General features: G+C 41.7%; 1 protein-coding gene across 3 annotated transcripts in view; it reads right to left on the reverse strand.

Annotated features, from left to right (window-relative positions):
- Positions 1-3,692: 3,692 nt before the first annotated feature.
- Positions 3,693-16,277, reverse strand: part of PLXNA2 (plexin A2) — a 322,079-nt gene continuing 309,494 nt past the window's right edge. For all 3 annotated transcript variants that reach the window (XM_066600225.1, XM_066600224.1, XM_066600226.1), the window contains exons 28-32: positions 15,600-15,790; positions 14,297-14,466; positions 13,453-13,665; positions 13,106-13,256; positions 3,693-10,616 (exon numbers count right to left, since the gene is read on the reverse strand). In XM_066600225.1, coding sequence (XP_066456322.1) covers positions 10,521-10,616; positions 13,106-13,256; positions 13,453-13,665; positions 14,297-14,466; positions 15,600-15,790 — 821 coding nt within the window. In that variant the 3' untranslated portion in view covers positions 3,693-10,520. The remainder of the gene's footprint in view (positions 10,617-13,105; positions 13,257-13,452; positions 13,666-14,296; positions 14,467-15,599; positions 15,791-16,277) is intronic.

The raw sequence follows: 16,277 nt of genomic DNA on the forward strand, positions 1-16,277 counted from the left end.
AATCACATCCATATCTGTGCCTTGTCATAAGTATGTATGTTATAAGTATGTATAAATATGCATGCCTCTTCAGATCCAATCCATAAGCCTGAAGAAGAACCCTGCGTTGGTTCGGAAGCTCGCTATTATTACATCATGTATTTTTGTTAGCCATTAAAAAGTATATCTACAAGATTACGTCGTTTCTCTTGCTGAGAACAATCACATTTCACCATCCAACATAACTCCTACCCGTCACTGAGCATCTAACACAATCTCCACCTGTCACTCACCATCCACCATAACCCCTACCTATCACTGAGTATCCAATATAACCCCTACCTGTCACTGAGCATCCAACACAATTTTCACCTATCACTCACCATCCAACATAACCTCTACCCATCACTGAGCATCCAACACAATACCCATTAGTCACTCAGAATCCAACATAACCCCTACCCATCACTGAGCATCCAACACAATACCCATTAGTCACTCAGAATCCAACATAACCCCTACCTGTCACTGAGCATCCAAGACAATCCCCATTAGTCACTCACCATCCCTATCTGTCACTGAGCATCCAACACAATCCCCATTAGTCACTCACCATCCAACATAACCCCTATCCGTCACTGAGCATCCAACACAATCCCCGCCTGCCACTCACCATCCAACATTACCCCTACCTGTCACTCACCATCCAAAATGTCCCCTACCAGTCACTCACCATCCAACACAATCCCCACTTGTCACTCAGCATCCAACATAACCCCTACCTGCCACTCACCATCCAACATAACCCCTACCTGTCACTGAGTATCCAACACAATCCCCACGTCATTCAACATCCAACATAACTCCTACCTGTCACTCACCATCCAACACAATCCCCACCTGCCACTCACCATCCAACATAACCCCTACCTGCCACTCACCATCCAACATAACCCCTACCTGTCACTGAGTATCCAACACAATCCCCACGTCATTCAACATCCAACATAACTCCTACCTGTCACTCACCATCCAACACAATCCCCACCTGTCACTCGGCATCCAACATAACCCCTACCTGCCACTCACCATCCAACATAATCCCTACCTGTCACTGAGTATCCAACACAATTCCCCACCTGTCACTGAGCATCCATACTCAGTTTAACATTCTTATACTTAACTGATAGAAAGTTATTTTTGCTGAAGAACAAAAGTCCAATAATGATATTCCTGTACTTTGGTTTTGCAGGCAGGTTCACTGGGCCTCTGTGCATCATCTTATGTACACAGCATAATACATTTGACAGACAGAAGTAGAAATATCTGTAGATAGCTCTTAAAATATTATTTTAATTCTCTTTGTTAACATCCTCAGACTACATCATAGTACAGTTCAAGCTTATCCATCGCTCCCTGTGTCTCTGACCTTTGTCTTTAATCATTTATATTACAGAAATCCCATCTCTTCCTGGTCTTTGTTCTAGGAACTTTTTTGTACAATATCCTTATACGGTTGTTGCCTAACAACACTTTTTATGCAACTACTCACTTCAACTGTAAGTGGATCTTCAGGAAGATATGAATTCTCTTGAGGAAGATGGAATATTTGATATTAATGAATGTGTTACTAGGTGCGCTCTGGCGAGTTCACTGTTTATAAAGCATAGAAAAGAGTGAAATTTCAATTTATTCATATTATTCTAGGAATAATAAGAGCAAAAAAAAAAAGCTTCAGTATTTACAGTATTGGTCTGCTGGAAATTTAGCCAGTGCCAGAGCCTTATTACAGACTTCCTGTTGAAAGAAGCATGCATGCTTGGTGAGATTGCATATTATGACAAATAAGTAATGGGTGCTGCAATTTTGTATTCAATAAAACTAGATGAGTAGAAAAGCTCATATACACTCACTGTAAAAGAAAAAAAAAATCCAGGCCAAAGATGTTGTTTTCCTGCAGTTCCATCTCAGGCAGATATATAAATGATGAGACTTGTGGTCTGATTAGATGAGCGGTCTTGTCACCCAAGGTCCTAAAAGTGGTTCCCCCCTTGGCCTATAAAAGGCTCTCAGAGGCTCCTTGTGTGTGGTCACCTCTTCTTCTGCTTATGTAGAGTTTGTTAACCCCTAGACGCCTCTACGACGCAGAGAAGAGATTTCACCCAGTTACCAGAGTCTGAGAGGGGCGCATTATTGGGATGCGAGAAGCTGGATAGTCATATCGACGAATTGTCCCCTACTTGGGCCGTTCTGACCAGACTGTTAGGAGGTGTTGGGACCAGTGGATATGTGAGGGCACACAAGGTGACCAGGCTCAGGATGCCCTCGACAGACGACCAAGATTCTCTGATTAACTGACAAGCTCTAGCAGCTCCAACTGTTTCGTTGCCCATCATTCAGAGACAGGGTGTGCCATCGTTACAACCTGTGTCAGTTGGAACCATTTCCAGATGCTTGGCTGCTGGACATTTAGTCTCACTGCGCCCATTAAGTGAACCATGTTTGACACCCATCTTCGCCTCAGTTTGCAGTGGTGTATTGAACAACGAAACTGGATGCTACACTGTGGAACTGGGTTATGTTCAGCGACGAATCCAGGCTTAGTTTGGGCACTGATGATGGCCGCATTCGTGTCTGGAGACCTCGGGGTGAGCCCCTCAATCCTCTGCCGTGGAGCGGTACACTGCTCCTACTGCTGGTGTGATGGTCGAGGGGGCCATCCCCTACGACAGTCAGGTAACCCTTAGTAGTAGGACGAGGGACAATGACAGCTCAGCGATATGTTCAGGACATGCTGCAGCCACGTGTTCTGTACGTCTCATTGAAGTGAATGGGAACTATGGAAACAGGATAGCACAGGTCCCTGTGCTATGCTGTTTCCGTAGTTCCCATTCACTTCCATGAAAGCTATGGAAACAGTACTATGCTAAGTACTCAGATGTTTTTGTAGGCTCTGGTCGGGTAGCAGGTTGCCAGAGCAGCAGTTTCCCATCTTGGCTATGAAAAGCTAAGATGACAATACTAGAGATGAGCGAGCATACTACTCGAGCGAGTAGTGCCTTATTCGAGTACCTGCCTGCTCGTCTCTAAAGATTCGGCTGCCGGCGCGAGTGACAGGTGAGTTGCGGCGGTAAGCAGGGGGGAGCGGGGGGGAGAGAGAAATCTCCCCTCCGTTCCTCCCCGCTCTCCCCCGCCGCCACCCGAATCTTTAGAAACGAGCAGGCATGTACTCGAATAAGGCACTACTCGATCGAGTAGTATGCTCGCTCATCTCTAGACAATACCTCTTTAAAGGCTATTTCACACTCCCTTTTTTCAACGTTTACAAACACTTGTAAAAAATGCCATGAATTTCATAGTGGCGTTTACCACTTTTATAGGTATCATTTTTAATTTGACAATTTGTAACATGTTTTGTTCTGGAGTTTTTATAACGGAGCCTAGGGGAAGAATGCTGGAAAAAAAGTCACAGTCAGAACATGCTATATGGTAAAAATAAAGCCACAGACACCAAAATGACATAAACCAAAGCACTTTGTATACAGTCTATTTTTTATGTCCCTATAGACTTTAAAGTAATGTCTGCCTGCAGCGTTCTGACCTAAAAAAAAAAACAGTTAATACCTGCTGCTAAAATGTACCTATTTATTCATCCTTTTTCACAGAATTAAAGATAAAACCAATTGTTTTCAAGCATTTGACGCTGTCGTCAGTTAGTGGTTTATCACTTTAATTATTTAAAATAGCAATTTTTTTTCCAGTAAACTTTATTTATATATAACAATAGTACAAAGTGGGTCCTTGGCTTGCAAAATAGGAGTGTTTCATATTTACAATAGGTACACAATAATATATTAAAATAATAACAAAACTTTTTTGTCTCCGAACATTTTTAAATAATTAAAACTTTCTTACATTTTTTTTCACAACAACTGTAAAAATGACAGAAAAGAAGTGAGGCAGACATAATAAAAAGAATTGGGGAGAAACAAAGACACAATTATCATACAGAAGTGCAGTGGAACTAGAAAGCTGAGCACCCCAACATTCTGCAATCTGATTGGGTGGTTTGGTTCATCAGGTGACACGTTGAGAAAGAAATGTATTATTAAAAGGGGAAATATCAGCAGTTACGAACCATCCTGGTTTTGGCACAATTGAACATTTTGTCTTTCCTTCATGTCTGTCAACTATAATCCAACCTGCATATAATTCTGAGAAGGAGATAACGCCGATAATAGAACAGACCTACAGATCTTGGCAAACAGACAGAAATGGAATATAAACAATGCAGTATAACTTTAATTCAACTACCAAAAATACAGTAACTATTTGCTGCACTTTTATAAGTGTTTGGCAAGAAGGCATATGGTATAACACACTCTGGAAAGCGGGAGACAAGTGGTTTAGCACAGGCTAAAGTACAGGTCAACAGTTGCAAACATCACATATAGACAAAGTCCTTGAATATATAGGAGGCCAGCAAGGTACTGCCCAGCAATACATTACTAGATCTCCCAGCTCTATGTGGGGCGGATGGACAATAGGACGAGGGGGCTTTGGTATGCAGGTATGGAGTTGGCAAGCTGCATTTGAAAGTGGGCGTCATAAGTCACATTCTCCTGGTGGTACACGAAGAGTACCCTATACATAACAAATATTTGCTGGTTAAAGCAATTCTTAGAACATAGGGATTTTTTTTTTAATTTATAAGAAAGACAAAAGGGATCACCTGAAACTACTTACAAGCGACACCAACTTTACCACGGTACAAATTAGTAAGCTAAAGAATGTTGCGACAGATCTACTTAAACCACCAATCAAATTACAAGAGGCAGGTGTTCCAAGAGCAAAAAGTATTACACAAAGATAAAAAATAAATATCTAACGCTATTTCAAGTAATGGCTGCTGTAAACATATTTTCATTAGGAAATGACCTGGTGGGTAATGTGTCTGACTACACTGAATGTACGGACATCTGACTAGCAGATGACCCTGGTGGTAGCTCAATTAAGAAGCATCCTGCTCCATGTGAAAAGAAGTCTATAGGCCTTGTAATACATATAGAGACACAACAAAGAATGGCGACCGTTGACCAACGCAATGTTTGTTTTAAGGTAAGAATTTCTGTAGCATCTGCAATACACTGGATATCAATAAGGAACATCTTCTTTGAAGTCTAGCTTGTTCTTCATACAAATATTACCTACAGACAGGCCTGCCTGAGTGTTTCACTTTGTGATCTCAATTGGCCTTACTGTCACGATGTAGATACAGTAGGATTTGGCCACACTGGGCTAAACTAACACGCTGAAGCTAAGCCAAGTTCAAAAAAGACAGGTTACATATTACTATGGTCAGATAAGTGCACACATTTGCATATAGAGGTCACTGGTTGTCATGATTGAAACATCCACAACAATAAAATAGTCCATTTTGACTGGATCATTTTTGTTCACGTTTGAAGGCCCTGGTATAGAACCAATAAGCGAATTTCACTAGTGATGTCCAAGCACTTGTGGCCAAAGTTGCAAAACTGTGAGTGTTAAGGGCTCTCCAAAAGGGACCTTAGTATGTAAGTTGGAAAAAGTTAAAATGTAATTTTAGATCATGGCAATTGACACTGGACTTGTCCCAGTCACATCCTAAGCAATATGGCTTTGTGCTGACTGCTGTTTTAAGACATTTTAGCACATAGAAGAACCCAACATTGGAAGGTGATGCGAAACAAACACCCTGCAGTCTTCAGCATGTTAAGGATAAATAGAAAATATTACGACACTCTTAAAAGGCATTTGCATTATACAGATAAGCCACCTCCTATTTTATAGGAACTAGGAAGCCATGGACATTAATGGAAATATGAAAGGCCTTGCCAGCTGTGTGGTAAATATGTATGGATTGTTTCTGACTTAGTAGTTGAGAATTAGAACAGTATTGGGTTGGAATTAAAAATTATATATATATATATATATATATATATACATACACACACACACACACACACACACACACACACACACACACACACACAAATACACAGTTGAAATAAAAATTATTGGCACCCCTGAATATTAGAAGGGATTTTTGGGACTAAAGGATTGTTGATCGGTCATTAATATCTGATCTGTGGGGGTCAGCGACTGGAGACCTCCACTATTCAGCTGACTGAAAAGTATCGCAGCTTCTTCTCAGGCCTAGGACAATCACGTTCATGGGTCAGATGACCCCTAGCGCAACTCAGTCCTATTCAAGTGAATGGGACTAAGCTGCAATAGCAAGTACAGCTGCTCTAAAATCAACAGCGCTCTGCCCGATATGCAGTAAAGTAACTGTGATGCTCACCCAAGTGCCGCAGTGACTTCAGACAGCTGATCGGCATGGGTTCTGAGTGGTGAACCCCAGCAGTTGGATAAGGATATGTCATCAATACTGAAGTCCCAGTAAATCCCTTTAAGTACAGTATGTAGTAACCTTCTTAAAATATAGTGAAACTGTTTGGATATATATTAACTTGTATGTTTGATACAGAAAAGCAGAAGACACAAAAATAAAGTAAAAACTTTCTAGGAAAAAAAAGTTACAAAATTGAAGGATACAATGCCAGGACACAATTTAAAGGTACCCTTTGTTCAGTTTGAAATAAAAGGACAAATTCAGAAATGAGACTAACCTGGGATGACTTATAAATTAAACTCACCTGTCCCCACCCTCTCAGCACTCACATGACTTTAATTAGCCTATGAATGGTGGCTTCGATGTTTTTTCCCCCCTGTTTCTTGTACCCAATGGTAAAGACAAGAGCTGTCTGGGCAGACCATAAATGCTATAATCACCAAGCACAAGCAATCTAAAGGGTTCAAGACTATATCCAAAGACCTTGTCATCTCAGCCTCAACAGCCTGAAATGTTATTAAGAAGTTTGCTTCTATTCATGGAACAGTAAAGAACCTTCCTGGATGTGGTAGAAAGTGAAGAATTGAAGAGAACCTTACAAAAGTTGGTTCAAAATGTGGCAATGTTCAACATCTAAAAGAACTCCAAGACGAGCTGAGGACATCTGGGGTCACGGTTACAACCCGTACTACATGTCATAAAAAGGACAAAATAGGGCTCTATGGATGAAGGCCAAGGAGGATCTCACTACCTAAAGAAAGACACAAAAACAGCGCCTAAACTCTGCCAAAAGTCCCATGGACAAAACAAAATCCTGCTGGGAAAATGTTCAATGAACAGAGGAAACAAAACTAGAGGTCTTTGGCAATGCATACCAGCATCGTGTGTATAGACAATGAAATGAAGCTCATGAAGAAAGGTACCCAACCTACAGTGACACACGCTAGCGGATCAATAATATTGTGGGGCTGCTTTGCTACATCCAGGACTGAAGGTCTTGAGCGTGTTACGGGAGCAATGAAGCTGGAGAATTATTGGAGCATGTTAGAGTAAAATGTGCACCCAGGTATAAGATGATTAGGGACAAAATGGGATCCACACCAGGATAATGACTCAAAGCACACATCCAAAAGTACGTAAGAATAGTTAAGGAGGAAAAAAATGAACTGTTTTAAATTGGCCATCAATTAGTTCTGATCCCAACCCAACTGAAAGTCTTTGGAGAGCACTAAAATCTGCTCTTGGAATAAGGAACCCTGCAAACATTCAAGAGCCTGAGACAGTCCACTTACAGCAACCATGTGGTTGGATGACCGCAAGTCACGCTAACGAATTTATATATGGGGGCCAATAGAAGGGGGCTTGACATCTAATTATTTATATTGTGGAGGACACCCTGGCCCACACTCACCAGCCTGGAAGGGGGGGTGGGATGGCGGTGGGCAGCTGAAGAGAAAATGATGCCGCACCACCCACTCACCGATGTAGCAGAGAGCGTCTCCTGCTGCACTCACAATCAGCTCCTACATTCCGGCGCTGTACAGGAATATACAGTGTTAAGTGGGCCGTACCAAGTAGGAAGGGGTGGGGGGTGAGATCACCTCTGCTTCTACTTCACCAACCTGTGGACCTGTGCAAGAAGCTGACAGATAGCTTCAAAAGTATTTGGAGATGGTCATTGTTGCCAAAGGTTGTGCAACTAAGTATTAGGGAAGGCAACTTTAATCTTGTCCATGTCATATACTAGATTGCTCTCTTTCTAGAGAGGACTGCATATGTGGTGACAGGTAGATTTTTCTGTTGAATGTATTCGGACATGCTAATAAAATATTGTAGTGATACAAAGTTAGTACATATCCACTTATTTCTGAAGGTATTGGCTTTTTCTACTAAACAATCAAAGGTGCCACAACTGTGTGTATAAATATAAATATACAGGCCAGGAAAAAGTAGCCCGCCTCTGATCCCGGCACGGCACTCTTGTGAGAAAGCTGCCTAATAGAAAATAAGAAAATCTGTCTTTGTTGTCCATAGCAACCAATCACAGCGCCTCTTTAATTTTACCTGAACAGTATAAGAAATGAAGGCTGCTCCGTGATTGGTTGCTACAGACAACAAAAACATTTTATATTGGACAGTTTTCATAACCGTAATGTAGCATGTATGGCCGAAAAAAAGCCTGTGTTCATCCATTTCAGCCAATTCCCCCCCCCCCCCCCAATGTTGATACAGTGAGGTGTCGGGATTAGAGGTGGGCTATTTCTCCATGGCCCACCAAGTATATATTAGTGTTGTCATCATACATGGAATGCAGAAGCTGTGTGAAACGACAATAAGTTGGGTACAATGTCAACGATGGGAAGGTTTCTTAGCTGTGAGAGAGGGAACGTATATGATGATGAAATATTTAGCATTTTTATGGTTGGTTTCAGAAGCCTGCTCTCTTTAGAGATGTGTATCATAAATACGAGAGGCTGCATTTGCAGTAAAATCCTCGTACACAACACTTAGTGGTCATTTATTTATTCCAAAGCTAGTTCTATGCTGATGGGAAATACTATTTTTGGGTGGAATCTGTTCATCCGTCCCCAGCATGAAAGTGCATTAATTTAGGCTCCTTTACAACTGGCGTCTTGATTTTCGCTACTACAGGAAGCATGATGGATAAGACGGATCACTTATGACCCGTTTTCTCCAGTGACTTATAATGAATCTAACAGATTCCGTCAGCAATCATTTGTTTCCGCTGGATACAATACTGCAGTTTGCTATGTTACTCCGACCATCAAAGAAAATCTAAAGTCCGGCGGAGAAGAGTGAAAATTCATTCTCATCTGTGATCTATATTTCTGTTGCTAGTCTCCGTCACGGTAGCCAAACAACAAAGATAACAAAAGTGCTGAATTCGGCACATGACAGACTCGAACAGCACCCAACAGAGCCCACTGACTATACATTTTGTACTGAGTCTATGCTAGAGGCTCCGAGCAGAAGACGGCAGGTTCATATTCCAAAGTGCACACTTCTAGAAGAAACGATCATGTAAACAAGATGAGGAATAGGATTAGCTAATTGTACAATGTGGGGGCGTCTGTACATATTCAACATGTCTACGTAATGAATGGTATATTTAGATTACTTTCTATTAGCCTGGAGATCTATTGCTTTTCTATTCAGAGACGCTAAGCAATAGGAGTGGGTCAGTTACTAGCATTCCTAAAGTCTATAGCTCTGTGGGATTTGGAGCTGTAATATTGTACACTGGTATCTAATGTAACATTTTGCTTACGCTTTATGACATTGCTCTAAAACATCTGTAACATACTGCTAAGGGACGGGTTATTCTATGTGTTTCAAGGTGAAAAGCTGTAGACAACACTTTTATACAAAATGCAATGAAACTTGGTACAGGTTTATAGCAACATTAAAGGGTCATTCCACTGGATAATGGACACATGCCTCTTGCTATGGAAAAAAAAAATCACAATTGCATTAGCTGGTGAATTTGGAGTGAGTGACCGTAAGTACAGTTCCTAAGTAGACAGGCAATGGGGTGCAAGTCCTCTGGTAGATCAGCTGGTAGTGGATGCATGTTACAAAAATCCACAGTTTTCCTATTGTTTTTCAAATCTTGAAAGTCATCCCTTAAACCAGTGCAAAATATGCCGAATGCGGCCGCTTAAGAATGTAAATCTGTGAAAATTCCATTTTTTTTTCTTTTAGGGATGAAAAATAATGTACTCTTCCCTCATTTTACACCCTTCCCAAAAAAGCAATAAATAATAATAAAAATAGGAGTCTTTTGTAGAGAAAACAAGCTAAACAACCAACCAACCAACAAACAGAGCAGTTGAGTCTTCTCTTGTAATGCAGTCTCTTAATTTACGTACAACATGCAATCAGAAGCCTGCAGGGCTCGTGGAAACTCCAGTGACGTCTTCAGGGTCTCAGAAGGAATGATGAATATGGAGCTGGTTTGGCTGCTCTCCTCATTCAGCCGGGCAATCAACTGTAAGACCTTCTGATGCTTGATGTGATTTTTCACAGTTGGAAGCAATGTCCAGGGAATCCTGCAGCTCTCGGTCATAGGAGTCTTTGCCAGGACTCTGTGCCCCTTTCCATGGTTAAAGAGCTGGATTGAAATTCAGCTGTCAAAACTCATGGCTGCTATCAACTGCTCCACTTTGTAGGCTAAGCGGTGTCGACGCCCCTGTTCATCCTGTTCCAAGGCTGTAATTAGCTGTAAAGGAGAAGGTATTAAAAGGTTTTAATTACAGTACAGAAGCATTTACCCGAAGCAGAGGCGATGGATTTTTTAACTAAATCTATAATAAAAATTGTCCCTCGGATGACCCACATTATGTCATTATCATCCTAACATCAAGATGAACCCTCATGTAATGAAAGAAAAGACAGCCTAGGGGGACGTGCACATGGGCCTTTATTCTGACTGTAACAGTACTCCTTCCTTTGAATGGGTGTAGGCACACAGGTTTTTGTTTTACTCAAACAAATAGTTTAAAAAATTGCCGCATGTTCTATTATCGCCCGATTCTTGGAGGAGAATGGCACATGTCAATGTGCGGTGCTCAGCACATCAGACAGCACACGAACGGGATGTCCATGTGCTGTCCGATCCGAGTTGCCCCCAAGAATCTCAGGCACAATTTTTTCTTAGCACCATGTGCAAGTTTCCTAAGGCCGAGATCATGTTGCCCTATTATGGCTGCATCTTTGCCACCATACTTTGGACATAAAGCCTGATTCTACTTTGATCACCACTAAGGCCGCTTTTACATGGCCATGAAAATTGTGCGAGATGCACAAATCTGGCACGAATATGAACCCCATTCTTTTGAATGGAGTCAAATATATGAGCGATCTTTTTCACACATCACCGTGCGGGAAAAAAATTGTGGCATGTTGTATCTTTGGGCGTTACCTCAGAACACGTCACCCATTTTTTTCAATGGGGCAGGAAAACACATTACATGGCATGTGAGGTGCAATGTTTCCCATTGAAGACAATGGGAAACACTTGCTAGAAGATCGCAACCTCACCAAAGTGATGGGAGGCGTTTTTCTTTTTTCCAACATTGCACATTCACAAGCATGATATCGGGGCAAGTATCACAGCTCAATATCGCGCTCGGCCGTGTGTAGGAAGCCTAAGCCTCAAAATTAGATCTGCTGTCGGTAATGCTAGATATTTACTTGGGCGACTGATTACGATATTTTAACATATTTAAGGAGATATTCAGGAACCTCCTACAAAGTAACACAAAAAATAGAATTGAAGGAGTTGCATAGTATTAGAAGAAAGGTATGTTTATTTCTAGAACCAGCAGCACTATTATTAATGGGGTGTCTAGTATCGCAACTCAGCCTCATTCATGTTTATAAGCCGAGATGTAATACTGGGCACAGCCAATGGGCAAACATCTGGGACACATAGAAGTTAAACCTATCAATCCTATACATACTGGTGACAACTTTGGTCAGCAGCGGTGTCGTGTCTCCTTAGGCTGTCTGTCCATGGGCGGGTTTTCATTGCGCTGCCCGTGGCAATAATCCGTCCGCAGGGGGACGCAGTGAAAGCTCTCCATAGCGTTGCTATGGAGAGCGCTTCCCCGCTGTTTACAAGCAGAGAATCATTGCGATTCTCTGCGCATGACCGGCAAATCGCAGCATGCTGCGATTTGCCGTGATTCTCCGCGGTCAGCCTATCTGTCAGATAGCTTTAAGTAAAAATGATCTCACCTTACTTTGTCCACGTAAGCCCGTTCATTAGTAGATCCTGAGAAGGAGATGCTCACGTCCGAAACCACTCGATCGGGTGGTTAAATTTATAAATAGCAGAATATTGGGAACACGGACATACAGTGAGAAATCTTCTTCTTTATTAAATTCAGTGCTTTACATAATCAGGTGCACGGAGCACGGGTTTCAGCTCAGCAGAGCCTTGTTCACTTCTCACTGTATGTCCGTGTTCCCAATATCTGTCAGATAGGCTGACCGGCAAAGATCCGTCTGCCGACTCCTGCTCATGGGCGGCGGCTCCCGAGGCAGAGATCCACCAGAGGATACCGCAACGCCCGTGGACAGGCAGCCTTGAGAGCTCATGCCCACAAGTGTCGCGGAATTCTGCCACGGATTTCCGCTACGGGAGTATCACGTTTAAAAACGCACGTGATCGCGGAATTCTGCCGCGGTCTCCATTAATACTATATTAATGGAGACCTACCGCTGCGGAAATCCACGGTGAAAGAGAACATGCCGCGATTTTGTTTCCCGTAGCGGAAATCCACGGCAGAATTCCGCATGTGAGCATTGGCAGCAGGAAAGCTATAAGGCTCAATAGAACCTAATAGCTGCGGAATTCTGCTGCGGGAAAGGCAGCAGAAATCCGTCCGTAGGCATTAGCCCTAAGGAGAGCACTCAAAAAGTGTAAATGGACATAGTAGAAACTAAAGCACTAATGCACATTGATTGATCTGTCCGTAACTCTTAATACTCTTTCATTTTTTAATTAATATTGTCTTTTTTAGAACATTCAGATCACTACAAAGAAAAGACAATGCTCTAGGATCTTCCTATCTAGAAAACAGGAGATTTTTTGAAAACCTTACATATCTGGTTAATTAACAGCTGCAATGACAGATATTAGTCATCTTGACCGTGCCGGTCCCTTGTACATTTTAGTTTTTGGGCCTTTTTGTCCCTCCTTACCTCCACACTGTATTTACTGACATACGAGTAGATCTCGTTGAGCGCACTTAGCATGTTGAACTCTGATGCGTGCATACGAGATTGCTCTGCGAGGTAGGCGTTCATGTCCTGGTCGCTGATGGCTGGGAGCTTTGCAATGTCAGCATAATACCTGTAAAACATGGAAGGACAATTACCATCACAATAGTTCATTCTGATTGTGACAGATCATCCTCATTTAATAATGCCATTCCTCGTTACTTTAGAGAGTTAAAATTCTCCACTTTCTCTCTAAGATTTACTGTAGTGTAAAACCTCCATTTTCAATAGACTGCCAATCTGGTGGCACGCTGGTTCTGCACACTGACCTCTCCACCCAGTTCTTGTAGTTGGGGATGTCCTTGGCATAGAGAAGCTTGTTACTGGGAGAATCTTTTCCAAGCCGATGCTCTGAGGTGGAACAAGAGTCCATAAAGGTCTGCGCCACAACAGACAAGCAGGCATCTGTGATACTGCCTTTATGGATGTCAAACACGAACTGAGGATTCTTGATAACATTCACCCAAAACCGAAGCGGTAGACTGAAGAGAAGGGAAGGAATGATTAAAACTTCATATGATCTGACCACACATCCCACATTTTCCCCAGCACTGTCTGCCATATATTGCTTTACTTTAACCGTCGCATCTACCACGTTTCCTCAAAAATAAGCCATAGTTAGATTACATAAAAAAAAAATAAAAAGGGATTACCCAGCTGGCTCGGTCCAGGTCCTTCCCGCTGCTCTCCAGAGCCCTGACGCTGTTCTTGCAGTCCTCAGCCACCCACACAGGATCACTTTCTGGTTACGGAATACATAAATTCTGCCTCCACGATGGCTTTGATTGGTTCTTTGAGCACCGCAGCTCAGCCAATCAATGTAGCGCTCGAAGAACCAAATACAGCTATCCTGTAGGAGGGATTTATGAATCCCGTAACCAAAAAAATCCTGTGTGGGCGGCTGAGGACTGTGGGAACGATGACGAGCTCTGGAACGCAGCGTGGAGGACCTGGACTGAGCCTGCTGGGCAAGTAAAATAAGACATTCCTGAAAATAAGACCTGACACCTCTTTTGGGACAAAAAATTACTATAAGACACTTTCTTATTTTCTGCCAAACACGGTACTAGCAATCTTAATCACAGCCATTGTATCTCTTCCTGATCAACTTACCAGTTACTTTTCCATGTGTGTCGGACATCTGTATCATAGATACCATGTCTGTCTGCCTGTTCATCCAAGAAGTCAAACATGTACTTAATAGCAAGAGGTAGGGCACTCCCACGATGTACTGTACTGAAGAGTGTCTCAAAAAGGTCATCCACAAATTTCTGTAGTGTTCCCTATAAGACAAAAAAAATTGGCATTTCCCACTGGATTATGTATACAGATAAACGCAATGTATAGTTGAATTTTAAAAATGTCTGATCTTTGTGTACAGACTTCTTTGTACGTATTTAATCAGTATATTCAGAGTGACCGATTAGTGAGAGAGGAAGGAGAAGTGACTTATATATGTGGAGAAAAATGCATTGTTTTTCTAATAAAAATATATTAGAGTGTTTCTTATATCCGCTAGTCCTATTGGTTTATGGAAAATGCTTAACACTTCAGTTACTCTTTAAGAAATGCAGCTGATATTCACTACCCTGCTTTCTCTGTGTTGTTAGGGGTAAACTTGCACCTTAAAAAGACACCACTGTAAAAATCCACAGACAACTCTAACCCCAAACCATTCTGTCAGTAATCTCAAAACATAACGTGAAACATCCGCTTTCATTCTGGGCTCTAACCAAAGACTTATGCCATAGTCACACAAGTGTGTCCGATTTTGGTCTGTGATTAACTGAGTGATTTTAATATGCGTGTAAGAGCGTGTATCTGTATGCATTGCGTGTGTCTATTTTTTTTACTTCTGTGTGTTATGCGGGTTTCATCCTATTTTCTCAGGTTAAAAAAAAATTTAAGAAATGGATGTGCTAATTTTTTTTTTACTAGTGTCACTGTTTTTTGGTCTTGAATGAATGACTGTCATCCCAATAGTCGGACCAGAATAGGGCAGGCAACTTTATATTTTTTTTTTTTTTTTTTTTTTTTTTTTTACACGGACCATCTGAATAGCTCTATTGATTGTAATAGGTCAGTGTGCAGTCAATTAAACACACAGAAAGCACCCGGAAGAGAATTATAGTCATCTGGATAAGCCATTACACATATGATAAAGAAAGTTTGGAGTTTCATTTTTGATATACTTAATCCAAAATGTCTAGCTATCGTTAAACCTGTCATTATTAGTCTATGGGTTCAGAGGACTGACTATGACAGTTTGTCTTGGATCTAGAAAATGACTAGAATTCATCAATACTGGTGCAGTTGTAGAATTTCTTCCATCTCATCCTTGAGCAAAAGAAAACTGTAGACAGATGACAAGATCATGATCATTCTGGTGAGACATCAAAGAGAGTTTGGAGGTTACCTTGGTTGCTAGCAGCCTTGTCAAGTAGATTTCAGAAACCATCTTGCTTCCCCGGTCCCCTTCTTTCTGGTCTCCATGTTCATGATTTTTTACCAGGTGCCAAACTTTAACACCGCTCTCCAGATCTGGTGTGATCATGGGAGCACGAGAACGAAGGCTATCAGGGCTGCCCGTGTAGCGGAATGTGGAGTCTACAAGAGGGATAAAATAGTGATATTCAATACACTTCTATCCTATGGAATAGGGTTAGCCACTAACATTTGTTCTTTCGTTCTTAAAACTGCACTCGAAAGCTGACAGCTAAATATGAGAGCAGATGTGAGCGAAGTCTAGGAGAACCTCTGCTGATGTGGCCACTACTGATGCCCATGGATAGACATCACTTAGATATCATTGTACATTACAAGGAAGCATGCAGCTGTTTTTGTAATTGATTCAAGATCCTTTTTAATAACCAGACCTGCCTTGTAGGGGTTTACGGTTGGAAAGTCAAATGACTTTGGCCCTCAGTCAAATGCTGCCAGTATTAATGAACCATAAGTCTCCTTGCGGTTTATCCGAAGAAACAGCAAGAAGCTTAGCACAGCTTAGCAAAGAAAGCACTATTTAGCAATAAAAATGCCGTCAAATGAGAAGAAGGCTGCGGAGGTTTAATTGTGATTGTCTCTGTTGTCAAGG

The sequence above is a fragment of the Eleutherodactylus coqui genome, chromosome 4 (genome assembly GCF_035609145.1).
Source record: "Eleutherodactylus coqui strain aEleCoq1 chromosome 4, aEleCoq1.hap1, whole genome shotgun sequence".
Lineage (NCBI taxonomy): Eukaryota > Metazoa > Chordata > Amphibia > Anura > Eleutherodactylidae > Eleutherodactylus > Eleutherodactylus coqui.